The 27,739-nt window shown below is 39.9% G+C and overlaps 2 protein-coding genes across 2 annotated transcripts; one reads left to right on the top strand and one right to left on the bottom strand.

The window, feature by feature from the left end:
* Positions 1 to 1,830: 1,830 nt before the first annotated feature.
* On the bottom strand, positions 1,831 to 25,965 carry LOC111577747 (alpha-tectorin-like). The gene is made up of 26 exons (XM_055004607.1): positions 25,825 to 25,965; positions 22,881 to 22,999; positions 17,393 to 21,989; positions 16,940 to 17,009; positions 16,792 to 16,815; positions 15,918 to 16,033; positions 15,223 to 15,501; positions 15,015 to 15,110; positions 14,676 to 14,865; positions 13,622 to 14,022; positions 12,955 to 13,531; positions 12,279 to 12,862; positions 11,525 to 12,077; positions 10,842 to 11,437; positions 10,421 to 10,578; positions 9,051 to 9,451; positions 8,738 to 8,934; positions 7,461 to 7,856; positions 7,101 to 7,384; positions 5,867 to 6,144; positions 5,669 to 5,788; positions 4,666 to 4,850; positions 4,415 to 4,575; positions 3,600 to 3,851; positions 3,286 to 3,445; positions 1,831 to 3,216 (listed from the first exon to the last, which is right to left on the bottom strand). The coding sequence occupies exons 4-26, from the start codon at positions 16,983 to 16,985 to the stop codon at positions 3,052 to 3,054; spliced, it is 6,219 nt and encodes a 2,072-aa protein (XP_054860582.1). The 5' UTR covers positions 16,986 to 17,009; positions 17,393 to 21,989; positions 22,881 to 22,999; positions 25,825 to 25,965; the 3' UTR covers positions 1,831 to 3,051.
* Positions 25,054 to 26,763, top strand: LOC111577756 (neurexophilin-1-like). The gene is made up of 2 exons (XM_023284182.3): positions 25,054 to 25,309; positions 25,787 to 26,763. The coding sequence occupies exons 1-2, from the start codon at positions 25,250 to 25,252 to the stop codon at positions 26,528 to 26,530; spliced, it is 804 nt and encodes a 267-aa protein (XP_023139950.2). The 5' UTR covers positions 25,054 to 25,249; the 3' UTR covers positions 26,531 to 26,763.
* Positions 26,764 to 27,739: the final 976 nt, after the last annotated feature.

The raw sequence follows: 27,739 nt of genomic DNA, 5'->3' as shown, positions 1-27,739 counted from the left end.
ATCGATGAACGGAAAGAAGATATGAGAGTGAGCGAGGAGGGATTAAAGGGCTATATACATTTCATCAGAATGCATTTTAGGTAAATTTGATTTTAAGAGGAGTGATTTCCAAAATACTGATTCAATTCAGCTACTGTTTGCTCTTCTCTGCAGAATTTTTGCCCCAGTTACAGTGCACTCGGAGAAAAAAACGGTTCTCAAATGGTTCTTCAGAAGGTTCTCTGGTTCTTCAAAGTGCCATCATTTATTGCAGAACTTCTTTATTTAGAGGTTGCTTCTTCATATATGTATATTTAAAGCACCAAAAGTTCTTCATAGGAGTTATTTGGTGGCACGTAATAATGTTAAAATTTATAATAAAAATACCACTACTACTACTACTACTACTACTACTACTACTACTACAACAAATATCTATAGATGTAAATGTCAGTGTGCTTGTTTGTCTGTATGTGTAGCCCTGTGATAGACTGGTGACCTGTCCAGGTGTCTCCTGCCTTCACCCTAAATCAGCTGAGATAGATTCAAGCTCCCTGTGACCCTAATGAGGATTAAGCGGTGTATAGATAATGGATGGATGGATGAATATAGTGGAGAAAGGAGCACATAGAAAAGGGAGATTTACAAGTTGTAGGCAGTGTTGAAAAGATGTGGCTCTATGGATTTCTTGAATATGGAGAGTGAGAAGGATTCTCTGATACTTTTGGGGAGTGAGTTCCAGAGGGTGGGGAAAACTCCGTCACCCCAGGTCCAGTATTTGGTCTGGATGGTGGTAGATAAGAGGCTAGCATCAGCTGATTGGAGGGTGCAGGTGAAACTGTGTGCCAGTGGAGAGGTTCAGTCAGGTATGGGGGAGCCAAGTTATGTAGAGCTTTGAAGGTGATCAAGAGGATTTTGAGTGACCCAAAACTTTTGAACGGTAGTGTACGTGATGAGCTTTGGTACTAAAACTGCCTCGTCATCTCACGTGGAGCTCAGCCACGTGGTATCCTTTAACACCCAGACATTACAATTAATTTATTGAGAGATTTTCTCTCAACAAAGGATGCCTGCTAAATAATGACTTGCAGATATCAGTTTCGGCATCATCTATGTATTATTTGTCCGTTTCGCTCTCACATTCATGTTCACACATTGACTTTGAAAGCCTGAGAATACCACATAAGCCACAGGATTAACGCTGCAATGGCATGTTGTCAGAGGAGCTCAGCTACTACATGAGAAACACAGAGCAAACAAACAATGACTGCCAGGCAAATAAAAAAAGGGTGTTGGTCCTCGAGCACAAGCGATGAAAAAATGGATATGTTTAGGATTTATTCATAGGCGAGCAGCTTTTCACATTTTTGTGTACAGTCAAGACACGTGAAATAAGATCTGTAAAGTGTCTCCATAACTTACCTGAATCTGTCAGGAAACGACTGGAGAGTCTGTGTATCAGGTGAAGTGATACTGGACATGCTTTGAAGTTTTTGTACGGCCCCATTATGCCAATGACAAATTACATGTTGTGGGTGCGTGGTAAGTGTTGTTATGTCTACTGTATGTTTCATCCCATAATGCTCAGGAAACACTGACTGACAATGATGAATTTCAAACCTCACAAGAGAAGACATGGGAGATATCAGCTCTGTCAGTTCGGCACAACAAAGGAGATTCCAGACAAAAGAGAGAAACCTGATCTCCTGCATCATGGACAGCTTCTTTGTCAAATGGGAACCATCTTGTAGGGATGGTTTGAATCAATTGCAGTTATTGTTACATTTACATGTCCAGTGTTTAACTGTTTTGTGAGTATTTGTAGATGAAAGTTCAAGAAACAACTTCAAATGTTAAGTAAATACCGTTTTTATTTTTTGAAAAAAGTTGCAAGGACATCAATCGCCACCCAAGTATTTAGATAATGCAAAGCCCAGATGACGTTTTGCTATGTGCATGTCACACAAACATTACTTCATTTATCATTTCTCCTTCATTATTTATGATTATCACTACTAAAATATCGATTCAAGGATAATAAATGAATTTAAGTACCTAAGAATTCAACTGATTAACATTATTCTGAGTACATAAAGGTGAATAGTGAGTCTACAGTGCACGTATTTGAGCTTCTGCTGCCCTCTAATGTTGTAAAGAAAAACTACCACGACTTGAGTGGGAGCAAATTTAACAAATGTTTCTACAAACTAGGAAACATTTTTTTCTGACCTACACCCTCATTGTTCTCATCTGTACTTTTTTTTTTTTAAAGCACCTCTTTTTTCTTTAAGTGGATCACAGTGGAACAACATAACTAACAGTTCCTACATCTATGTTCTTTCATTTAGCTCCTGCTGACTGATTCATATGTTGTTGTATAATCTGTATATACTCTTCTGTTTACTGTATGCTTGCCTGTGTTTGATCTTCCTTGAACAGCGTTTTTCCTGTCAGCAAACTGACTCGGACTGATGTTGGCTGGCCTGAAGCAGTGCTTGGTATTTATTCTTTCATGAGTAGGAAGGAAACCACAAGCTTTGGAGATTTGGAGGTAAAATAAGGGCAAAAACAATGTTGTCACAACATTCATCTGAGAATTTTTGACTAAATATTAACTGGATGTTACGACAACTCAAATTGTCTCGGAGGAAGCTGGTTCAGATTAATAACATCGTGCACTGGGTATTACATTACACAGTAATTTTCATTGCACTTCGGTGTGATGCTGGTATAAAGCTGCATTCTGATTATTGTTGATTAGCTGATTATTGTTGTGGTTTCTTTTAACCTTCTTTAGACCTATTTACCTGTATTATGACTTAATATAACAGATTTAAGGATTAGAATATCTACAAAGCCACCATGGTTACAACTGATTAATATCATACACAGTAAACACAACAAACTGATTCTAACCTTATTATGCTGCATGATAGTGCCCCCTATTGTTGTAAAGCAAAATAATTTCTACTTGTCCCATGACTATATAAAACAGGCCTCAAGGAAAAGGCCTTTTAATAAGAAATACAATCCCAGTTTCCCAGTTTAAAATATGAATAATCTCTAATCTCCTTAGAACAGAGTTTTAGCAGTCAGCAAACTGACCAGCAGGGTCACCACCAGTGATGTCAACTGGCCTGAACCACTTTTCAGGACTATCGGTCCAACTGAGATGTCCACGGTGCCGCTATGGGATAGATCCCTCAGAGCTCGCCAGTGGTGACCCAGGTGGCAGCGCTGCAGGAAAACAACATTAGAAGCTCATAATCTCACTGCAGCCACAGACACAAACATGGTGCTACTTACAGCTGTGCAGTTGTTGTTCCTCAGGAAACACAGGTGGGTCTGACAGTGCATGTAAAGGGATGAATAGTTGGTAAAGGAGAACATCCTGAAGGAGAATCGGGCCACGGTGGAGACGCCGTTCTGCAGCATTGCCACTGTTCCATCTGCTGCATTAGGACACCTGGAGCAGAGAGACGGTGTGAGAAGTTAGTGTCACCGGAAAAACTGTGAACCAAAAGGGTTTAGTTGTAAAGAAGCAAATGAGGAGAGGTCTGATGAGGGCTATTAAGAACAAGAAATCAAAGTGCTAAGATAAACTGCAGTAGCTGTTTTACTCTTCAGTGATGAGATCCCAGCGGACAGGGTTGCTGGCGATGTTGACTGGCGTCGCCCAGCAAGACTCCAGAATGGTGGAGATCTGGGTTTGGTCAATTCCCTCCGTCCGCACCTCCACATACACCTTCTCATCTACTTCTATGTCTACGGTTTGGCTGCTGGTGAAGGGGAAGCGGTAACCAGCGTCCTGGTAGAGGATCATTTTCGTATGATACTCCCCTTGACCAGATGGAAGCTTCTTCCTCACAATGCTATGAAAAAAAACCACAAACACATAATGTGAAAACACTCGAGCTTGATTTCCAAAAACCTGTCAGCGAATTGTTCCTTCTCAAGAGCAGCGCATTAATTAAAATGTAACACTTGTACAGCAAGTGCAATTTGCCTGAAGTGTGTTAGACTAAGTCTAGCTGGAAATCTCTGATACATTCATGTTTCATCCGAACAGAGACAGACTCCTCCGAATTTCATTTTGTATTGTTTGCTAATAAATTTGATTGTGAAGATGCAGAATATGTGGACATTCACAACAGCTTTCCAACAACCGATGGAACCTTTTTAAAATTATTGTCAATGTTATTAACATTAACATTGACCAATGACCCAAAAAAGGTGCAGATGTGCAGCAGCAAAGATTTCTCTAATATAATACATAAATATTAAAGCCCTGCTAGCACTGCACACATTTTTACATTTCACAATGAATACATGTTTTCTATTTTAAAAAAAAAACTGTCATAATTTTGATTTAAGCAGCACCACTGCAATCAAGGAACTGGTCAAATAAAACATGCAGAGGAGATAGTTGAGTTACCTCTCTAGAGGGTTGATGCCCACAGCCATTGACAGGGCCTCATTTAGAGGATATTCACAGCAGAAACGTAAGTTGATGTTCCTCTGGCGGCTGATTACACCTCCGTGAGGATCCACATCACCCCGGATGGTATTCTCATACATGAAATGGGTTCCATTGCTCTTATAATTGGAATGAGAAATTGGATTTAAATTAATTATCACTAATCTTATTCAGTCTACATTCATAACAGTCTAGTCTATGGACAGTACCCTGAGAACTGTCCCACACAGCTGGTCATCATTGTCAAAGTGGAACACCAGGCGTCCGTCCTGCAGGGTCGCGTTGCAGGAATCATCTCGGAGATGGAGGGCGCTGGAGTGGAAGCCAGCTTCAAACAGCTGGCAGCGAGACACAGACATGGTGCCTGTACTATTGGCACAAGTGATAACTGAGTCTGTGGAGGAATGATAGAAATAAAAATCACTTTTTGAGGTTTTGGATAGATAATCTCTTCAATTTACCCCAAAAATGGGAGAAAATGTTGGAAAGATCCAGAATACTAAAGCTCTATAAAGCCATCAAATTGCACATGTACAGTGCCTGTAGTGACTTTAGTATAAAGATTCCTGTATCTGGAAGATCCAATCACTGGTGAATCAGAAATGCTTGCTATAACTACACCATGAAAACAAAAACACACACACACTGTGAAAGGTTATTATAAAGCATTAGGGGACTAGTGAGTGAGGCCACCAAGGCGCCCATGACGCCTTTGAAGGAGCCACAAGCTTCAGCAGCTCGGTTCAAAAAAAGGGAAGACTTGGAAGTCAAGTGGAAAAATGTTGCACTTTTTGGCAATCAGACTAGATGCTATATTTACTGGTCACCAAACTCTCCATATCATCACAAACACACCATCACCACAGTGAAGCATGGTGGTGGCTGCATCATAATGTAGGGATGCTTCTTGGGATGCAGTAGGGCCTGGAAAGCTTGTAAAAGTCCAGGGTAAAATGAATGCAGCAAAAAAAATGTTTTTGCCTTTTTTTTTTGTAAAATCTTCTTGAAAAACCCAAATTAAATTGACCTCGATTTAATGTTGAAAAACAACAAAAAGGTAAAACTTTCAAAGTGGTTAAATGCTTCTTATAGGCACTGTACATGTCTATACACACATCACTAACCATTGTGCTCAAACAATGTCCACTATAATGCCATTATCAGTTCAGTGATCCAAACACAGAGCAGTTTTTTGAAAAGAGCTGCCCTCACCGTAGCTCTCGTTGTTGGGTCGATGATGGCGTTCGTCGCAGAAGCAGTCGTAAACGCCGTCCTTCTCACCACACCATTCATCCTCTGTGCAGTCCAGATGTTCACAAGGGTCTGACTCAGCTGCAGAAACAGTGAGATAAGACTCTTTAACTTTTTTTCATTTATTATCCTGGATATATTAAGCCAGTGCAAACGTACCACAGTGCAAACCAGAGCGCCACTCAGTGATGTTTAACCCCAAAACAGAGCAGGTTCTCTCATAGGCTTCTGCAGCAGAACACTGCATGCTGTTGGCTGGAGTGTAGAGGCAGAGGTCGTAGACACAGGAGTCGAAAAATGGCTCAGGGTCCGCGTGCAGGTGACAGGAACTGAATGGACCGCTGGTGTCGGTGATGACACTACAAACCTCAGAGTATTTTGCCACAAGGGCGCAGTTACTCAATCCATCGTCGCCTGTTTCATCAGTGGATCCACATCTAGAAAAGTCATTATACATTTAACAGTTTGTAGGACAAGTTGTGTACTTTGTCAGTATACAGTGTGTTTCTGCAAGATGTGCAGCATCTAGCATCAGCCATTAAAGTTTAAATGAAGATATTTTGTAGTACATCATTAACAGAAAGCTAACTAGTATTTGACACAAACTCAAAAATATTACAAAATGAGCTATTTACCTTCTAAATTGTTTTAGCAAACACATCATTTATGGCTGAAAAATTGTCAGACGCCCTAAAGTTCCTTCACTGTATGATTTTAAATGGACAGAAAAATGAAAAGTTTACCAAAGGCATCAATCTGGTCACAAGCAATGAATGATTGAAAAGCTTATCATGTAATATGACATCACCACGTATATGTGTCAGTCTTATCTGATGCCATCTGTAAGCCACATCTATTGCCACAGTTTAAGGTTATTTTTTAAAGGGGGCTTTATTACGCAAAATCCAATTTTTCATTGTTTTTGGGCGCTATTATTTGGTCTCCGATGTCTTTAAAGAGCCACAAAATATTAGAGTAGATCCACCCTTTGTTTCATTCTTTCCTCCATAGATCAGACAGTCATTCAGATCTGCTGCCTGTGTTAAAACTACAGACACTGAAACAGCCCATTTAGAAAAGGGTTAAAACCAGGGGTATTATAGGAACGCCAAAATTAACAATCTGAGCAGTATTTCAAGGTGACACTTCTGCAATACTTCCATCAACTTAGTGTATAACATGTAATCTCTAAGTGGTGAAGTACTTTCTTAGAAGGCAGGCGTATGTGTGAGGCGCTACAAATGTGCACTGCTGTCCATAAAATGTTGAACTACAAGGTGTGGTTTGACAAATTTTTGTTAAAATAAGTTGAGCAAGACTTTTCCTAATTAATGATATTTTAGCGAATAGATGTGAAGATTATAAAACACAAGTTCTTTATAGATCATCTCACCCTGCTTGACTTGTGGGTGCCTTCCAGCTGTGTCCAAATTCATTGTCATTTTGCGCCACTGTGCCATTGGGCAAGACTTTGTCATCTGCAGAGTTGCCGTTGGAGTTCCCGCACATCCCAATGACTCTGTTTCTACGCTGTGGGCCGATTCTGACCAGTAAAGTACTCCGGCCATCAAACTGGACAATCAGGTCAGAGGAATTGAGGACTATGTAGTTTCCCTGTCTTTCCACCTGAGCTAAGGTCCCCACAGTGGTGGGAAGAGATGTCGCGGTTCCATTCACCTGAGTGGATTAGAGATTAAAGAGACGTCAAATGGATGTAGAAAGTTGCTCATGTTGAAAATAATAAGGAGCTTACCTTCACTCTTCTGTTGGGTCCAAGCCTGACATGCACATTCTCTGTTTGATACACGATGTACACATCCACCACAGATACAAACGACACACGGTTGTTGCCACGGTGGTTATTGGTAGCTGTTACGTGAAACTGGGTCTCACCGGTCCTGTGGCCCACACTCTCTGTAATAATGTAAGAGCACGTGCCCTGAAAGTGAGACACTACTCCGTCAAAGGTGATGTAGTGTGGATCTCCCCACACCGTGCAAGTAGACAGTGCATCATAACAGCCCAGCTGGCCATTTCTGATGGTGCACTGTTGTGTGGGAGTGCAAGATGCAGGAGAACACCGCAGGTCATTGGGAGCACGACATTCACATCTCTGGGAGCAACCATCTGTCCAGAAGGATTCACCAGCCTGGAGCATGTGACAATAAGAGACATGTGCATGAGAAATACTGAGCTCATGCTTCATTTAGAGAGCTCCTGGCAAGAAAGAGGAATGAGACAATAAAACGGCTATTGCTCCATGTTGTCTGTCACACATTTGCAGTCAGGCGAAGCACCTTGTATTTACTGTGAAATGATAATTACATAGCTGCATTGTTTGGAACCACATTTGTTTTTTTTTCCTTCTTGTCAAGCTGTAACTCACTCCTGTCACTTACAGCATTGTTTAAATGCTTGATAAAATTTAAATGAAATCAATAAAATCTTTGGTAAAAGATGATGAAAATAACACCTGTGACACTTGTTTGCCCTTTCCTACCTCTTTTTTGTCCGACGTGACATCACTCATACCACATGTACAGCTATTGTTCACTATGTATATCAATATTTTAAAAATACAGATAATTGAAACAGACAAGTGGTAAATCTCTCATTCATGTACAATGTTCTCTCTCTGCCTGTGGTAATGAGGCTTGCTGACACTTCCAGCAGCTGTGTGAAAGGCACAAACTGAAGCTACAGTCAGAAAGGTTCACTATTAATGATCTCACTGCAGCTGCTGCCACAACTGGGGGGGGGGGGGGGGGGAGTGCATGAGATGATATATTTTAGACCCAATATGTGTGTAGATTATGCGAACAATTAAAAACCATTGGTATCATATATCAGAAGATTATGTAGCTAGCTAAAGTAATTTCTTATGAATACTCTAAAGTAGCAAAATATTGTGCAATGAATTAAAGATGGCAAATGAAGAGTATGTTTTTCATTGAAGGGGGCATAAGAAATATTGTGACATCTATAATACAGGAGAGCTGCACAGATTTACATTTACTGTACGTGACTCACGTCATAGTAGAAGCCGTTGTGTTGGCAGCCACAGCTTTGCACAGGGACACACCTCAACCCACTCCTGACGAAGCCTTCATCACAGAAACATCCCTCCGAGCATCCTTGCTCACAGGTGGCATTAATGCTGTTGGCACAAGTGTCACCACAGTCTGTACCACACAGCTCATAATGACTGTTGGCTGCACAGTCGAGTCCTTAATAAGCGAGGAAACAAATGATAGATGTCAGTTGGTTGAAAAACAAGAACTGTTAACAAACTCAGCCCATATGTAGAGGCAATTTTTCAAAGACTTTTTTTTGTTTGACTCACTGCAGGTGGTGTTCTGTCTCCAAGGGAAGATAGGAACATCAGCAGACTGACAGGCGCTGACATACGACTGAATGGCCCTGCACAGAAGGTCTTGGTTTCGATTTCCGGACACACATACGTCAAACACACAGTCGGTGAAATACGGTGCTGGGTCCACCTGCTCGTGGCAGAAGCTGAAGGGGCCGTCAGCTGCTTTAATCACCTCACACTGAGCTCTGGCGGGCTGTTCATTGGTGCATCGGGGGCAGGAGGAGCCACAGCCGTCGTTGCAGGTGTAGTTACCTGGCACCTTCCAGGACGCCCCGAACGCATGAGGAGTGGTGACTGTTGTTCCATTTGGAGATTGGAACTCATCATTTGGGTTTCCGTTGAAGTTTCCACAAAGTCCGCACATTTGTCCACTGATGAAGATAGAAAGTAAAACTTTAGTTACATAGCAGTTCTTGTGCATATTAGCGATGAGTGACCATTTAGGCGACAGGAAACAGTGAGACAAATGGATACTCAAAGAAATAAAAATGACCAAAATGGAATTATAAAACCAATGAAATATATCAACAATAATACGCAAATGAAATTAAAATTTTTACTTAACATGTCCACATCCTGTTTTTTTATATGCCAGAAGAGACATCATAAGCGAAATAGATAATAGGATTTTCCTCTCTGAAATGCAGTGTACCGATAACCATCTCAAAAACACAAGATTAAGTCTTCCGGGGTTTTATATGTAACAAACCAAAGGAATCAATCCAGTTGGGATGAGCTTTCTGTATCATTATTCTTCTTAGGAATTAGTTTCTGGTACAAACATGTATGATTGAAAAACCCCAATAATACAGCTTGGCTTTGTGGAGCACAGCTTAGTTTTACAGTGTTTGAGCAGAGATGTAGGTGAGCTGGTGTGCTCAAGATGCAGAGGAGTGAGTAAAGAAGGAGGTGGGGTCATCATGGGTCTGCACATTTTAAAGCAGGTAAAAGGTTTTGTAAGATATTAAAACCACTGTAAGACATGAGGATTTTTTTAATGGAAAAAAAAACATCCTAAATATGTAATTTTGATACACAGAGATGAGCTCTAAAGGTCCTTGTGTGGATAATTCCAATGGCTTGAAGCATAAATACTAAAATCTTTTGTCCAGCACTTTGGAACAAATAAAAGAGGTTCATATCTTGCAAGCAAGTCAGATAAGAAGGTTGGTACAAACAAGACCATGAACTTATTCGAATATGAAAATGGATTTTTTTTTTAAATAGGTGTAATCTGTTCTCCTGACCTACATAGTTAAAATTTGCATGGCAGAGTTCCGGAAGGTTGAGACAGGGAATTATTCAACATATGTGAGTCATTAGTATAATTTGAGCTGCACCTGTAACTTGAAGGCAGGGAGACAACCACTGTACTCCATCCATCGTACGAGACGCTCAGACCAAAATCCGAACTGACAAACGTTCGAGATCCACTTGCATAGATAGATACACGACTGCCATTCAAGAGAACTGGTAAATTACTTGTTATTCCATTTACCTAAAGAATTGAAAAAGAAGAATTTTTATTTGTAACTGACAGGTAGTGTACTTTTGTGGTTGATACCCATATTTATATGTTTGAACATGGCAAATTTCACAGCAATATATTGGCAGAAACATTTAACAAGGATCTCTTGCATCTGGATATTAGCAATTAGTGACCTACATAGACCACGTCAGTTGGTCATTGCTAAAAAAATTTTTTTAACAATGCTCTACAGTGAACAAACCATGATTTAGAATGGAAATGGTTTAGCTCACCTCTACTACACCCCTCCTGTGTCTGGACATGTGTACTTGATAGCCCCACACATTCACAAAAACTTCAGCTGTGATTGAAACTGGCAACCCATTCCACGGCTCATTCTTCGCTTCCACAGAAAATTGGTGGTGCCCGTGAGTGGCATTGCAAAGAGTGGCCAGAACATAGCGGCAGGTTCCCTGAAAGTCATAGGCCTTGTGATCAAAGGTGAGATAATGGGGGTCTCCAGAGGCAGAGCAGGTGCCACGAGGGATGGCGTGGCAGCCCAACTCGCCTGCCACGACCCGGCAGGACTGCTGGGGACCACAGGCGTTGTTGACGCAATGGACCACTCCAGTAGTGCTGTTACAGGTGCACAAGTGCTGACATTCACCATCCAAGAACTGCTCGCCACCTTCGCGATAGCGTCCATTGTGATAGCATCCGCAGGATGTTGGTGGCACACACTGGTTGCCATTGAGGACAAACCCATCATCACACTGGCACCCATCCTGGCACCGAGTGACACAGGTAAAGGGGAAAGAGAGGCTGGGGCAGGCAGATGGACAAGAGCTTCCGCAGAGCTCATAATGGCTGTTTGCAGGGCAGGTTTGTGCTACAGAAAAACAAAAAGTTTACTTCAGAAAGGTTATTGAATGTGTTTATATCAAAGCCATCTTCACCAAAAGCAGTTAGGACTTACCACAGGCAGTTGCATTTCTCCACTGTCCTAAGGTAATGCCCCTCTGTTGACACATGAGTACATAATCTCTAAGGACCTCACACAGTGCTGATGTTGGATCTCTAGAGCCCCTGAGTATGTTCACACATGCGTCCAACTGCTGCTGTGGGTCCACCGTGGTGTTACACGGTGCAAAGGGCCCATGTGGTGAGGTAAGAATGCCACAGTACTCATTGGAACTGTAATTGGTTGTAGAATTGTGATTGATGCTTTCCACACACTGTGCAGCAAGTGAGCCATTTCGCCAGCTGTCTCCAAAGGCCTGAGAACTGTTGACCAGTGTACCACTGGGCGTGCGGAAGTCGTCATGTGGGTTACCATTGTTGTTTCCACAGAGTCCACCAAGTGAACTGTTGTAGCTACTGGGTACAGTGAGACGAACAAAGCGAGGCCAGACTGTCTGCACAGTTACACCAAAAGAGGTGTGAAGGACGATGCTGTGAATGCTGCTGTGGTAGATGCGGATTCGGTTGGACGCAGAGCTGAAAGGTAATCTGATCAGCTGACCGTCAACCTAAACATTTAAACAGAAAGTGTCAAATTTTGGGGTGACCAGATTTTTAGTTGTCATGAAAAAAATTAAACAAGAAGGCCAAACAAAAGTTTCAATACACGCAAGAGGATAAGTACAAATACAATTGTTTTTAGTGTAACTTTTCTCAGGTGTCACCAAACATATTTCACATTTATATTGGAATATATTTCAGTCATTTACCTGAACTTTGCTGCTTGGTGCCATCTCAATGGAGATTTGTGTTCCCTCTGCCTCAATCTTTATCACATTGGAAAAACCCTGCTGGTGTCTTGGCACTTTTTCTGTTGTTACCACAAAGTGCGATTGGCTAGACGATCCTATTACTTTGGAAACGGTCAAGCGACACGCCCCAGGGTACTGGTATGTCAGTCCATCAAACGTATGATATGACCCTGAGCCCCTTATCCAGCAGGTTGCGTAGCTTTTTGGTCTGCATCCTCTTTCTCCATCCTCAACGTCGCACAACTCAAGTGGGCCACATCTGTGGGAGTGACAAGTCATGGAGCCATACCTGCAGCTACAGCGTCTTCCACAGTCATTGTCTAGTATTACGGTTTCTCCAGAGCGGTAGTAACGACCCTCAAAGCTGCAGCCACAGTCAGAATGACGGACACAGACCCCTCCACTGAGAATGTAGCCAGGATTGCAGATGCAGCTCTCCTGGGCAGGCAGAGGGCAGTTGTTGGTGGAGTTGGGATTAACACAGGTAGGTGGACATCCTGTGCCTTGGGACTCAAAGTGGCTGTTTGCTGGGCATTGGATTTCTAGACAAATTCAAACAACATCAATCTCAATATCATGGAAATCTTACCATGATGCTATTTTTTAAATAATTTTGAATGACAGATAGGCCTACCACAGAAACCGGATCTTCTCCAGCTTTGCAGCTGGATTCCACTTTGTTGACATTGACTTGCATACGCATTTAGAGCTTGACACAAAATGGGCTGGTACCCTCCTCCTATACACAGATCATACACACAACTGTCCACATAGTTCTGTGGGGGAAATTGTTGATGGCAAGCGGCAAAAGGTCCAGACGTGCTCTGGAGGATACCACAATGAGCAGCACTGCTGTATAATGCTGTTTGAGTGCTAGTGCAGGCAGCACAGTTCAGCCCGCCACATCGTGCCTCACATCCAGGCTCATCATCCCCAGACACTTGCCAACTGTTGGCAAAAACTACATCAGAGCTCACAATCTGGCCTTGGCGGGTCCGAAAGTCATCTCCACCGTGATTGTTGAAGTTTCCACACAGTCCACATGTTGCATTGAAGTAGGTGTGGGGCACGCTGATCTGGACATGATGATTAGCATCATAAGATACCACCAAGCCGAAGTTGGTGGTGACAACCACAGAAAAACCTGATTCATAAACCTGGATGGTGCCATTGCTAAGAGAAAACGGGGTTGCTGCGAAGCTTCCGTCAACCTGTAATCACACCAGGATACAAACACAGATCTGAAAATGTGATCACAACTAAAATATCATGGCAAAGGAAACATAGTTCTCATCACTCACCTTGGCCTCACCACGACGTCCTTTCACAAGCTCAATGGTTTCATTGTAGACATGCACTCTGACCAGTCGTGTCCAGGAAACATGAGTGCTGCCCCGGTGTTCGTTCTTCCCCTCGACTCTGTAGTAGGGCAACCCATTTTTACATTGTTCTGAGAGAACATAGGTGCAGGTGCCCTGATAGTGAAACACTGTGCCATCGAAGCTGTAGTAATGTGGATCGCCGCTTATGGTGCAGGTGCGTCTCTGCACTGTCTGGCAGGAAAACTGAAAGGAAGTTGGCCGGCAGATTTGTGAGAAGGAGCAGAGCTGGTTGTGACACTGCAGGCCTGCTGAGGTGCAGGTGCACTTCTGAGTACAGGCACTGTCACTCCAGAACGAGTCACCACGCTGCACAGCTGCACCTTTGAAGAAAATTGAAAGAACAGTTCTTTGAAAGGCTTTGGCATCAGTCTGCAAACATTTTTACTGTTTATGGTTCCTGAGCCATCCCTTCGTTAAGCTGCCGTAGGCCTAAACTGCTGGGGGATACCCATGATGCACTAAGCACCTTTCCTCTTTCTCTTCCCATACAACTACATACCATCATTGCATGTCACTAACTTTGTGTGTCTTTCTCGTAGTTTGTGTCTTGTCCTCTCTGCAGGTATCTCTGGATCTGGAGTTACACGTTTGTGATCTGCACTTACTGGCTTCACCAACATGCAAAGTGTTTATTATTCCCCCTTCCATTGTTATCTGTTTATCTGTTATCTGTCTACCTGCGATCCTACGTTCTATTTTTACCCTGACCCTCACCTCAATCAGTCGAGGCAGACATCCCCCCTCCCTTAGCCTGGTAATGCTGACAATTTTTTTCCTTCCCACTGTCGCCAAATGTTTGCTTAAAGTGAATCCAAAGTTTCCAGAGTTGTGAACTGGTGGTATATAAATGAACTGAATTATATAAAACATTTAATTTGTTTGGCAGCATTCGTGGCATTATTTTCCCAGAGTAGCAACAAGAAATGAAGTGAGACAGAAGAGGATCTGTCTGTCTGTCTGTCTGACCACTTACCATTGAAGATGCAGCCTCTTGATCCATTGTCCACCCGGAAAGCAAAGCGACCAGGTACGTTGACGTTGCTCAGGTATGCAGTACGATTGAGCAACTGAGCTGAGGTGGCTGAGAAAATGTTAGTTATATTACCCAAGTATGTTCCAGGGATGGAGAGATGGTGAGTAGAGTTGATGGTGTCGTATCCAGCCTGGAAATTATATGTCGCACAGATCAAATGAATCACAGGTTTATTTCTTACTCGTACCATGACATGAATGCATTTCAATTTAGCTTAGAGATTGCAACTAAAAAAACATGCTCCACAATGCAATCCATTTAATTTTTTAGGGCTCTAACCTCTACTCTGTGAGTAGGTCTGGCGATTATCCCATAGTTCATCAGTACAAATGAGTACCGGCCATCAGAGATCAAGACTGCCTGGAATGTTGTTTGCTAAAAAAAAATTTTTTTTAAAATGACTTGGTGTAGTTGAAGTGTATATATTGATGGTTAAAACAGACACTGACATTATATGTATGTTCTTATTTAGAAAGAGGTGACTTACGGTTCCACTATATGGAAAATAGGGCACCTGATACCATGTCGCTACGAAGACCAAGGTGGCTGTAAAGTTCAGTTCTGGGAAGTACGTATTAATATCTTGTGTAGCTTGTTGGAGAACGGTGCCGTTGGTGTATTGCGTGTAGTTGATCTGACCATTTCTTCTGATGTCTATATCTGTCCAGAATGGAGCGATGATGTCTCTGGATCCATACATTGGAAACCTTTGAGGTATGTAGCTATACCATGGTGCATTAAAGGTCAGATCTCCATTGTGGTTCACCTAGAACAAAAAAAAAAACCCCAAAACACTTGTTACTAACATGGAGTTAGTAGGTGTTTACTACAGTCACTGGCAATCATATGTTAGTAAATGTCAACGTATTTACAGCTGCAGTTATTACATATGTGACAACATACTGATTACACTTATCTAATACTTGTTATTACTGAATGATTTATGTTTGAAGCATGTAGATAAAAGTGAAATTAAACAGAAATTACTGTTATTTTTATTTAACAATGACACATTTGTTGCTTTGCCAACTTATTTCATTTATTTGTTTTGCATATTTACAACTCAGATCTTGAATTGTGAGTGATATGCCACCAATTGATGAACAGTTGATTCCTCCACAATCCCTAGCAGCCTTCAAAGAAGGCAGATGTTGCAGATTGCCAAAATATTTTTTTACATACATAAATCTGATTATAGGTGTGTCCGAAATAAACAAAAGGTCGAAGCAGGGCAATTCTAGGAGAACTTCCATCCAATGATCGAGCACTTGTTGTCCCACCAATTGGGTAGAGGGTTCCTGGAAAGAACGAAAAAAATCTATCAATACTTGTCCTACTAACCATTTAACGTTTTCTAACTCACCCCAGCAAACCACTGATATCCATGTTGTTTTTTTTATCTTAATCATTCTTTTAAACTCAACATACTGAGGACAAGTGTGACCAAAATACCAAAAACATGAAAAAATATTAAAATATAGAAGCAGATTGGCTCTGTAACTAAAAGCTAACAGAGGGAATGAAATAAGTTCCTCATATCTATCATTCCTACGCAGTGAGCAACCCACATCAGCCACTTGATGGGAAAATCCCCTCTAAATCCTTGCTCATTAGCAAACTATCACCAATAAAAAGTGTTTGCTTTGCTGTAAGCCAAAGTGTGATAAACAGTCAACTTTCACACCCTCAGTGTTTACTGTGCTATACAAGCATCACTCCAGTTCTTTAACTAGTGCTACAGTCTACCATGGGGTATAAATTGTGCACTGTTCTAACAGAACTCATGTAAACATGCATATTTGAAAATGTTAAAACAGAATTATTATATTGAAATCTTGCTTGACATGAGCTGCAGGTAAAATCGTCAATTCAAAAATACTTATTCCTGCCATCAAACAAACTTACTACGGCAGTTTGTCTAAACTGCAATCTGCTGGTAAAAGGTAGAATTCTAAAATACTGTTATACCTGCTGACACCCTCTGATTTTGACATGTTTGCATGACTGGACTGAGCTGAAGAGTGCAAACAAATTAAATATAAATTATTAAAAGTACCTGTAAATTGAGGAGTCACCCCACCTATGAAACAAATGCATACATATAAATGGACAAAAATATGGGACTAATAGCATCAATAAGTCAAAATTGCATAAACACATCAACATGAATGGAAGTGAACTGAATTTAATTTTAAAAAACTTACTTATTATCCCCAAAAGCAGCACAGGCAATATGATTTGACCTGCCATTGTTCAACACTCAAAAAATTAAACCTGAACAAAACCAGAACAAACATAATTAATCTAATTAAAACAAAACAAAAAATGATAAAGTACTCAGAAGGTAAATAACAATGCTGCATAAATTTGACAAAAGTTTGCTGTATAATTTATATGGCAAAGATATTTAGATTTAAAGGCAACAAAATGATCATAATAAACAATATCAGCTTCCAACATTTTACCTGAAGGTGTGTGAAATTTAAACATTGCTTCATTAAATGTATTTTTATTGAAAAACACTTTTTCTTTCTCACTAAAAATTTAAAATTCAGTTGAGAATAAATGCCACTTTTTCAGTGAAATATGAGACTCATGCAGCTTAGCATACTGGAAATAAAGTTTCACTTAAACAACATACAAAATAAATTAATTACCTTTTCACATGCGCTTCTTTCCTTCATATACATCTCATCTGAATCTGCAGCGATGCGAGACGGTTTTATACACCCAGAGCTGGCACAGTCCCACAAATGTGTTGTTTTACTAGTTAGGTGTATCTGATGGATAAAGCTGCTTCCTCATAACAACTTTCCACTGAGTATTGAGATCAGGGAAGATTATTCAAATCAATGTGGCAAGAAAAAAAGAAATATTCTACCACAGACTTGAATACTTAGTCTAAGTCGTGAACAATGCAGGCATTTTGACACTTGTTACAAGTTGTTGGTGACTCTGGTAGAAAAATATTAACTTCCTTTTACTGCAGGGCTCCAGACTCCGACCAAAATGGTTGCGCTTAAATCTCTTTTTGAGGGTGTGTGAGTTAAAAATTCCAGTGTTCACAATGGTGCAAGGTCATTGATGATCATTAAACTGTGTTGGTGTTGCTCTAACTGGCACGGGCAGCTAGTGTGTGTTTTAACTACAGTGGTGGAAAGTTAGATCTTCGGTGCACTGTGGTATTTACACTTAAAAATGTGGCCTTCTCATGAAATGTGGAGCGCACTGTTGCACTGTTTTTTTCCGCTCATAGAAAAAAAATCACTCGGTTTCATCTGGGACAAATCTGACACGAGAACGCCCTCCTTTACTCATTTTTGGTCACACACCTGTCTGAAGACCACAGGTACCACAACCTGCAATATGGGGCTTTTACATGGGTACATTGTAGAGTCTATTGATAAGAAAATGTTTAGCAAGTGATGTGCAAAGGTGTGAGGTGTGATCAGACAAGAATTTAAGTGCCATTAAATTAGCAGTGAAAAAAGAAGAGCATTTAGTAGTTTTCCCTTAAAGTTGAGTGGAATAACAAAACCAAAATATCGACTAGATTTTTTCGAAATGGTGTTTTTTCTTATCAGTGTTGCCAGCTGAGAGCACTTGACTTCCTTCTTGTTGAAAGGTGCCTCCCCCATCTCATCAAGATAACTAAAAATCTTGAGATGGCTCAAGAAACAACAAACAAACAAACATATCTTTCGTACCATAAGTGACATCTTAGAGTTGTGGGTTTTACTTCCTCATATTTGGCCTCTGAGCTTTAAGCCTCAGTGCAGCGTCTGTAAATGAAACTTTAAAATCAAATTCTCTGGAAACAATGGTTCCTTGTAGTCTGGTAGAACATCAACAAGTTTCATGGTATTTATTTGATAGTGACCAGCTATAATCAACTGTTTTTTTTTCCATTTTAACCATGTTTGCAGTTGGTTTGCTGAAGTTTTAATCGTCTAATACTAACCATATCTTAACCATGGAGAAAACTCAATCGCTGCACTGGGTTGCTTTGCAAGGTGCTGACAAAAATATTTTAATGTGTGAGGACTTTATTTGATTCTGATTAGAACAATAGCATTACTGCACTATCAAAAGCAGTGGAATCTTTCTGTACTGAGCACAACTTTTGAGATGCCATGTCAATCAAGGAACAAAAGAGTGTGTGACAAGGCTGCTTACTTGGTATGTGTGTGCTTGAATGAAAAGTACAAACTGTACGTAAGGACCCACCTGTCAGCAGTTTGTGGTCTAGAAATTATTTTAGTCTAATTATACTAGTTACTATGTCAACATTGCTGTTTTGTTCCTGTTCAGAGCCAAATAATTGCTCGCCTCCTTACTGTGAGAAAGTGAGAACAGGTGTACAGGAGGAACTATTTATCTCTGGGGTTACTGTGGAGAAGCTGTCTTTATGCTGCACATCAGCTTGGAAATAACGTTTCCCAATTATAAGCTAAATCATCCTGGGATTTATTCACAAGCAGATATATTTTCTTTATGACATTGGCAGGGCATATTTGCTTAAAGTCCATGTAAACAAAAAATTTATGAATTTATTTATTCACATTTCTAACTAGACAAGACAAAGCCAGTTCCTTTATGATGTAATTTAAAATATACATTAAAGACAATCTATTGTCCTTTTCCTTATTTTCTGTCCTATATGGATATGTGACAGCTTTGAATAATGACGTAAACATATGAAACTGTAATTTCAGGCTTCAGACGTCTCTGAACACTCAGTTTCCAACAGTTTTTTTTTTCTATTTTTGCAACCAGCTGATGTAAGCACAGATTTCATTATATGGCTATTTGCTCCAGGCATATGTTAATATATGCTTATACAGAATACTTGAGTAGGAATCTAGGCAGCATGCAAATAATCAGTGCTACAGAAGAGATAATATACAGTCATTTTGTGACAACAGAAACATCTTACATGCTACGTTACCTCTGGTATTATCTGACCCTAGACTTGTTTCTCTTCAGTCAGCATTTTGGCACATCCCATATGTACATCAATCAACAAGGTCAGATACAGTGCCTGTGTTTATAAATTATATTGTAAAAATAACTCCCGTATTTTATCTATCTAATTGCTTGTATTTAATATTTTAATGTTTGTTGTTAATGTTATCTGTTTTTTGTTTACTTTGACGTTTGCTGCTGCCTCTCTCGGCCAGGTCACCTTTGTGAAAGAGGTCTCGATCTCAGTGGGTCTTTAATCTGGTTAAATAAAGGTTAAATGAAAAAATATAGAAAGCCTGCATATACGGCTAGTGATTGAAAGATTAAATTCACTGTCATGTCACAAATTGGCAGGTTCTATCGGTAATATTTACCAGACAGGGACATTTTGCTGATCTTTGTTGCAGCAGGTGTTCACGCTGTTTGCGCTCATATTCTGGATTAGATGAGAGCTTGAACATGTATAGATGCAAATGACAAGTTCCCATTTGCAATCAAGAACAACAAATGATATTATTTAACATATGTTACTTATACTTTGCTTTTGGAAATTCCACACTTGCAGAAGGATGACACTATTCTCACACCTGAAGGCTTCTGCAAAGTGTGCTAATCAGAAGAGAGTGTTCTTGTCAGGAGACACGGGCCCTAAAATGGCTTGTTTTAGACAAGGGATGAGCTGAAGGGCTGCATGAAGGGACAAAGCTACTCTAGTGAAGTATTAGGCCCAAGAAAATTAGGAATACTAAAAGCATTTTAAATGCTACAGTTCAAATAGAAAATAGGTTGAATTCAAAAGAGAACATTACAGAAATTATGTGTATACATACAGAAGTTGGAAGTGTTCCCTTGTATTGCTTTTCAATATAGATTTACAGTGGCATCTTTGACAAAATTTGACCAAAAAAAAGACACTTTCAGGTCAAAGTGAAAGCTGATTTCTTCAGATTAATGTAAATTAATTGAAAACTAAAATGCTAAATAATTAACTGCAGAAATATTCACAACTTTTAAAGTGACCTACATAATTTAACACAGGCTTCTCCCCTATAGCGTACCATTATGTCTCCTGGTTTTCTATATATTTAGTTCAGCATTCACCGTTTTTCCCACACTAGTCAGTTATAAAACGAATCATTTGCAGATTCAAGACTTTCGTCTTCTTCTTTCTAGTCTATTTAATGCTACCTAATTTAATTAATCAGACACATACAGGGAGTAAAGCTGCACCTATTACATCTTGAGTATATTTGGGGAAACTTAATGTTATAAATATCTCGGGTAGGTGTGTAGTATTTCTGTGACACAAGAAACAAAACTATGTGGCCTAATGAAAAGCCAAATTAAACAGCTATTAAAAGCCAAGGCAAATAACAGAGCGACACCTAAAACAACTATGTGACCTAGCTGCCTAACCCTTCAACGTTCTGCTCAACCATTTGGTAGAGCACATTTTGACTCACTATATTTTATTGAAAATATGTTTTACTTAATTCCACCTGTTTCAGCCATCTCTACCACTCAGTTGAGGTACATTATACTAAAAAAAAGTCCAGTAGATGTCACCGTGTTTTGAAACAGCATGCAGAGCAAGTTAGTCTGCTCACAGGAAGTTAGCACAAGCTAAATCACTCCTCACATGAGGCCTCCGTTTGCTGTGATTTTCAAAGGTAAAGTAATACTTTTGACATATTATAGTGCCTAAGGAGTTGCTGAACACAACTGTGCCATTTGAAAAGTAAAAAAAAAAAAAAAAATTTAAAAGGGTCAAATAATTTTTCTCAACCGTTTCATAGAGGTCAATATTTTAAAAACTGCTGGGTCTCTTCATTAAAAAAAAAAAAAAAACATTCATTGTTGTTATTAGTGCCCCAAAGAGATAAGAAATATAAAGAAATAATTTTTTCATTGCCTTTTTCTTGGTGAGGATGTTAAAGAGCTAAAATGATAACAGGATTAAGTGTGGTCTCACAGTTTTGCTTATTTAACAGATAAATTTATCTGGGGTTGTACTGGAGGTGCCAAGCTTTTAGGTAAAAGCAATCATATGTCGTTGTCTAGTCAGTTTTTTTGAGCCGTATTTCAACATCACAGTCAATAAAGGGTGGGAAATCAGATTCAAAACAACATAAAACAATGAGGAAACACTTGCCAGAAAAGTCAGATGACAGATAAGTTTATGATCACGCTTCTCCCATCAAGAATGTACATGGACATTCAAGGCAGTGTGCTGGTAGTGGGACAAGTTAAACCTGTGTGGGTAGTTGGCCCATGGTTTCCAGTAAACAGCTTAATGAAAAGAAAACATAACCAGAAAGGTCATAACAACACAAATAGGCAGACAGGATTGAGAGTGCGTGAAATCAGCTCATGTCTGATGATTCTACTTTGCATTGTGTCACTTCTGTCTGTCATTTTGTTCATAAAGTTTAATTTGCCAAAATTATTATCACATTTTTGTTAATATCAAATTGTTATTATCAGATTGTTGTACCAATATGCTGCTGTATTTGTAAAACACCCTTGGACTATCTGAATAAACCAACCCTTACTTAAATTTATCTTAAAATAATCTGGCAAATAAAGATCAAGGGCAAAAAGTGATAACATTATTCAAAGCACATTAAATAAACGCGCATCAATCCAATTCTATTGTAGATTTCAACTAGATTTCCGCACAAGCCCGTAAATATCTTGTTGAACTGCTACGTTCCAGCTCAGGAACCAATAGCTCAAATTTAATCTTGCCCCTCACTGCCTACTGCTTATCAAGTGAGCCATTCAGAATGAACAGCTGCTTCTCAGTCTGCCAGGTTTGTTGGTGTCAAAACGCTGCTTCAGAAACCCAAAAAGGAATAATCAGGCAGGTGAACACGAGGTGTGCGAACATTAGATCATTAAACAGATGGATTAGCAAATGACAGGGGAATACATTTTACTGTAAAGGTACTTGAGAAAGCTCTCAGCCTCATCTGAAAAAAGGGGCATAATTTCCATTTTCGGGGCATTCTGTGCTACATAATGCATTCTATAAATCCTTATATTACTGTCCACAAAAACTAAAATCAAAACAATCACAGAAAAACATAGAAAAAAGCCCCTGTAAAGATATTCCATTAAAAATCAGCTGTTTCCAGCTAGAATAGTCATTTGAGTTGTTGCCCCATGAAACTTACTTACCCGACCTGCACCGACCGACTTCTGTTTTCCATGCTGGAACCCCTCTTGTGTGGTCGCCACTGACAGATTTAAGTCATGCGTGCTGTTCAGGAGCATCTAAAGGCTCAAGATGTGACCTTCTGCAAAGAGACAGCAAAGTTTAATGGACCGAGTGCATTAAAGTTTAAAAAAGATGCGAGGTAACTTCAAAATAAAAATGGAAGTAGCTGAAAAGAGACATGGAATGTACAGGTAGACAACTGGAGAGCAACAAAAAGGGAAACACAGGAGATGTCCAAAGGTGGTTCACATACACTACCAGTCAAAAGTTCGGACACACCTTCTCATTCAGTACTTTTGTAGTACAGTACATTGTAGATTAATAGTGAAGATTAACACTTTTTTGTTTACAACATAATTCCATATGTATCCTTTATTGTTTTGATGTCTTCAGTATTAATCTACAATGTATAAAATAATTAAATAAAAACCATTGACGTTACCTAGCATCTCTCTGGTGCTTGCTTATTGCAACTTTTGTAGACATTAAGAATTTTTGTGTAACTTAAGAGCAAAACTGCTTTGCTGTGTCTACATTCTTGAATTACAATTTAATGAATCATTATCTTTATGCGTTTGAATATCTTGTGTGATGGATATTACCAAACCACAACTTGAAAAGATAAACTTTTTCAACTGTAAAACTGCAAATTGGTCAGTTTCAACTGGGAAGCAGCAGGAAGTTTGATCAGAAAAATAAAAGAAAATAATGCTTGTTGCTCTGTGATGCACAGCCAGCAGAAAAGTTAAGATCAACTTTCTAACTTTATGAAACAGCAATTTTTGCTGAACAGGAAGTGATATGTGATAGTATTTTTTATTTTCTTCCTTGAGGTAAATCAAGGTCAAGAATGTCAAATCGAAACCAACCAAACATGCAGCATGATCTTAACCGCAATCAAAGGCATGCAGACTGCAGGGAATCGGAGCAGCAGATTTTTCAGGTGAAACTTTATCTCTTTGACCCCAAAAATCTAATGAAATTATTATTTTTTTTGATCTTTAATTGAAGGAAGCAAATGTGATCAAATGAAAATAAAAATTTTGCTTTTCTCCACATGACTAGAAATGTTTGATTCTCCTGTTGTCCTAATAACTGTCCCCATGCATACAGCGAGAGATACTGATTTTAAAGTTACTACAAAATGTTTTGTCTTTCTTTCATTTGAATTGCAGTTATATAACTATGCAGAAACTGTTGTGGCTGCAGAAATCTCCAAATCTTACCTAGGAATCTAATCTGTTCCAGGTGCCGGTTAGTGTTTTCTTTGATTGCAACTTCCTTTTGGCTTAGTACAATGCCAGAATATTTTGAACTCACATACCCACACAAACACAGCAAAGCTAATTTCTGAATGATGAACTAAGTGACTGTTGAAATTGGCGTAGCACCAAAATCCAGGCCTGGCACGCATATGCTGGCTTTCAGTGTCATTTATCAAGTTGACACTGAGAAAAGTTTTTTTTTTTTTTTTTTTAAGTGTATTTCATTCTAAAATAAAAGACAATCGAACTAAAGAACATTCACTTAAACACTGTTGCAGACCAAGCACGCCTCTGATGGAAGCGGTCAGGATCCTGAGCTTTGCCATTCTGCAATAGCTGCTCAGGACTGGATCGAGGAACACGGCCAAGAGCCCAAGACAATGAACATCCACATCCACAGCATCCAGGTGCCAGACAACACAGGACACCCCCAGAGGTCCTATGTCCATGCCTGAACAGCTTAGTTCTGGCAACACAAGTGGGGTCAACAGAATGGTAAGCAAGCGGTTCTAATGTTGTGCCTGATCTGTGTGAATACAAATCATTGACTGCCTTGTTCCTGCTCAGTCTGCACTTTTCTATCTAGCCACAAGATGGCAGTAACACATTCTCTTGGCTTAGTTTACCGCCTCAACACCATGAATGTAAATAAAGTCTCATACTCACCAAGTGTTAATTGAATTGTGTCATCGCCTGGATAAAATGCAATATGTTTTCAGTGACTGTAAGGCTGAGAGGAGGCAGATAGAGTGTGATATTGTTAACGCTGCATACACTTATAGATAAAGGTGTGTGTTTGTGTGTGTGATTGGGAAAGTGGAAAGCAGTAAGAGGAAGAGTGTGAGAAAGAGAGAGAGAGGGGAGACACAGCAAATCTGGGTGTTAAAAATCTCGAGATCTGAGAAAGCCTCCCAGTCTGTGTGCTGTGAATGAAGCAGCAGCACCCAGATGGTTTCCTGAGTGTTTGTTTCATGGGATCCTGCTATTAAACATGGATTTCCAAAAGTTAACTTGACCTGAATGAAATTAAATCAGCAGTGGATGCCTGTTGGAATCAGTGCACTATGGAGATTTTTGCCAATCACTGCTTTGTTTGGATACTTCTGAAAGGAACCTTCTGTCTGGTGAGTACAGAAACCGATGGCACTAAACAGTCGTTAAATGCGTTCATATTAATAGTGGGGAGCTTTCAGTGTAAAAGATTTCTATTTCCAGGGCAATTTATGTGACTTTTGCAAGTATTTTAAACATTTCATATAGAATCATTGCAATATTCTGATTATCAGTTGCTTTGTAGTTTTATGTGCCAAAATACAATATTATGTTTGAAGCTTAACAGATGACCAAATCAGCTATATGATTAAATTGCTTCCCAAGAGCAAATGCATCTGTAGTTTCAAGGGTGAAGTTCTTCACAATAAGTTACTTTAGTTAAGCAATTTCAAATGCATCTTTTTGCAGCATTTTTGTCATGTTGCTTGTATATTGAGAAGGATCGAACTTGAAATGCGTCACAAGGAATTATAGTGAAAATTAAGCAAATTTGCCTTCACCAATTTCCTTCCTCAGCATCTAATTTTTCCTCACTGTTTTCTGCCTAGTTGGTTCTCGGGCAACACCAGACACAGGACAACTTCACCTTCACAGAGAGAGCAGCTCCTCAACTCCACAGAAACCAGGAGGATTCATCACAAAACAACTGGGTGCTTCAGACCAGAAATCTGATTCAGAACACCAACCTCCCCGTCAGTCCCTTCATCCCACTCTCCAAGCAGGGACTTTGGGAAATTCTTGGAGGAAACTCACAGTCCAGCTCCAACCCATCCTTAAAGATAAAGCTTCAGCCCATCACCAAAGTTCACGGAGCAGCTAAACTGTCCAGGACGTTCAGTTGGGGGGATTTTTACTCAAACATCAAGACAGTCAAGCTCAATCTGCTGATAATGGGGAAGATCGTGGACCACGGGAACGGCTCTCTGGGCGTCTACTTCCGCCACAACTCCACAGGTGTGGGCAACGTGTCCGTCAGTCTCGTCCCGCCGAAGAAGGAGGTGGAGTTCGACCTGGAGCGCCAGAGTGTGGTCAACCCCAAAGACTCGAAGACGTTCAACTGCAGGGTGGACTACGAGAAAACCGAACGCAACAAAAAGGTGATGCTGTGCAACTACGACCCGTCCAAGACGTGCGCACAGGAACAAACCCAGAGCCACGTCACCTGGATGTGCTCCAAACCTTTCCAGGTCATCTGCATCTATGTGTCCTTCTACAGCACAGACTACAGGCTGGTTCAGAAAGTCTGTCCGGACTACAGCTCCCAGAGTCCAGCATACCTGCCCACGGGTTAAACAGAGGTCAAGCCAAGGACACTGGAGAGATGTTTTTAAATCTTAGATCTTTACAAATACTGCTAAAATGTTTTTAGTGCTTGCTGTAGGCCACAAGAGTTGTATTAGAGCATTTTTATGAAATGAAATTAACTACAGCAAATAAAGATTATCAACTAATGTGCTGATGATGACTTTCGTGATTATTCCATTAATTGTCTGTTTTTGTGCAAATAAATATCACAACCTTTTTATTGTGGATTCTTTTCTTTCTCACACAAAAAAGATAGAAATCCTTACAAAATACAAGGTGGAAGTTGGTTAATGTTCAACTTTTTCTTCCTTTTTAAGAGACGTCTCATTTAATTTTATAAGATTCAAATAATCAAGTAATCCTTTTAGCTCTGCGTATCATTTCTCCCATAATACTTTGTTGAAGCAAGAAGCGTTCAGTTCAGAAGGACTAATATATGATCATCCTCAAATGTTTCATTAGCACCACTAGATGTCACACTACTGATTATCACAACACTGCCAATACAACCCTTTAAACTCTTCACATTACACTCCAAAACCAACCAACAGAACCGAGACTTAAATTATATTCTGCGCTCACATTAGTTTGTTTTTATTTCATACTGTGGTTACAGGGGTAGATGTATGCTAACCCTATGCACCTGATACACCTTTAAATATCATCCTTGCAGTCTCAGATTTCCTGACACTGTACTGCATTTTGCCCAATAAACTATAAATGCCATTAAAATCTACTCCACAAAGTGAGGCTTTCATGCTTCCTAGAGTGCTCCTCTGAGAATTTGCTGTGCTGAAACAGCAAAGAGTGACTATCAAAGTCCTTTAAACCATCTGGGGCCGCTGATGATTCAATAGGGAATCTTCACAAGCGAGCTTACGACCTGATTTCTAAGTAGAAATCTGAAGGAGGATGACTTTTTTATAATGAATCTTAATACAAAAGATTTAACACATGGAGGTTTTAAACCAAAAGGCTAATACTGTGACATTAAAACCACATTAGTAATCCATTACTCCCTGTGGTTAAAGTACTCCTGGTGTTGCCCACATTGTTTTCACCATATAGTGGAGATTTCACTGCCTTTGCAAGCAATCAGTGGTCTGCAAAACAGGCCTGTCTGAGCGCTGCCCATATAAACCTATATATAGTCACACATTGTTAACCTGCAGCTGCAGTTTGGAGTTCTGGAGTCT

This window comes from Amphiprion ocellaris, chromosome 18, assembly GCF_022539595.1.
Source record: "Amphiprion ocellaris isolate individual 3 ecotype Okinawa chromosome 18, ASM2253959v1, whole genome shotgun sequence".
Taxonomy (NCBI): Eukaryota; Metazoa; Chordata; class Actinopteri; family Pomacentridae; genus Amphiprion; species Amphiprion ocellaris.
Note: the sequence above shows the minus strand (reverse complement) of the source record. Positions and strands in the feature narration are given on the sequence as shown.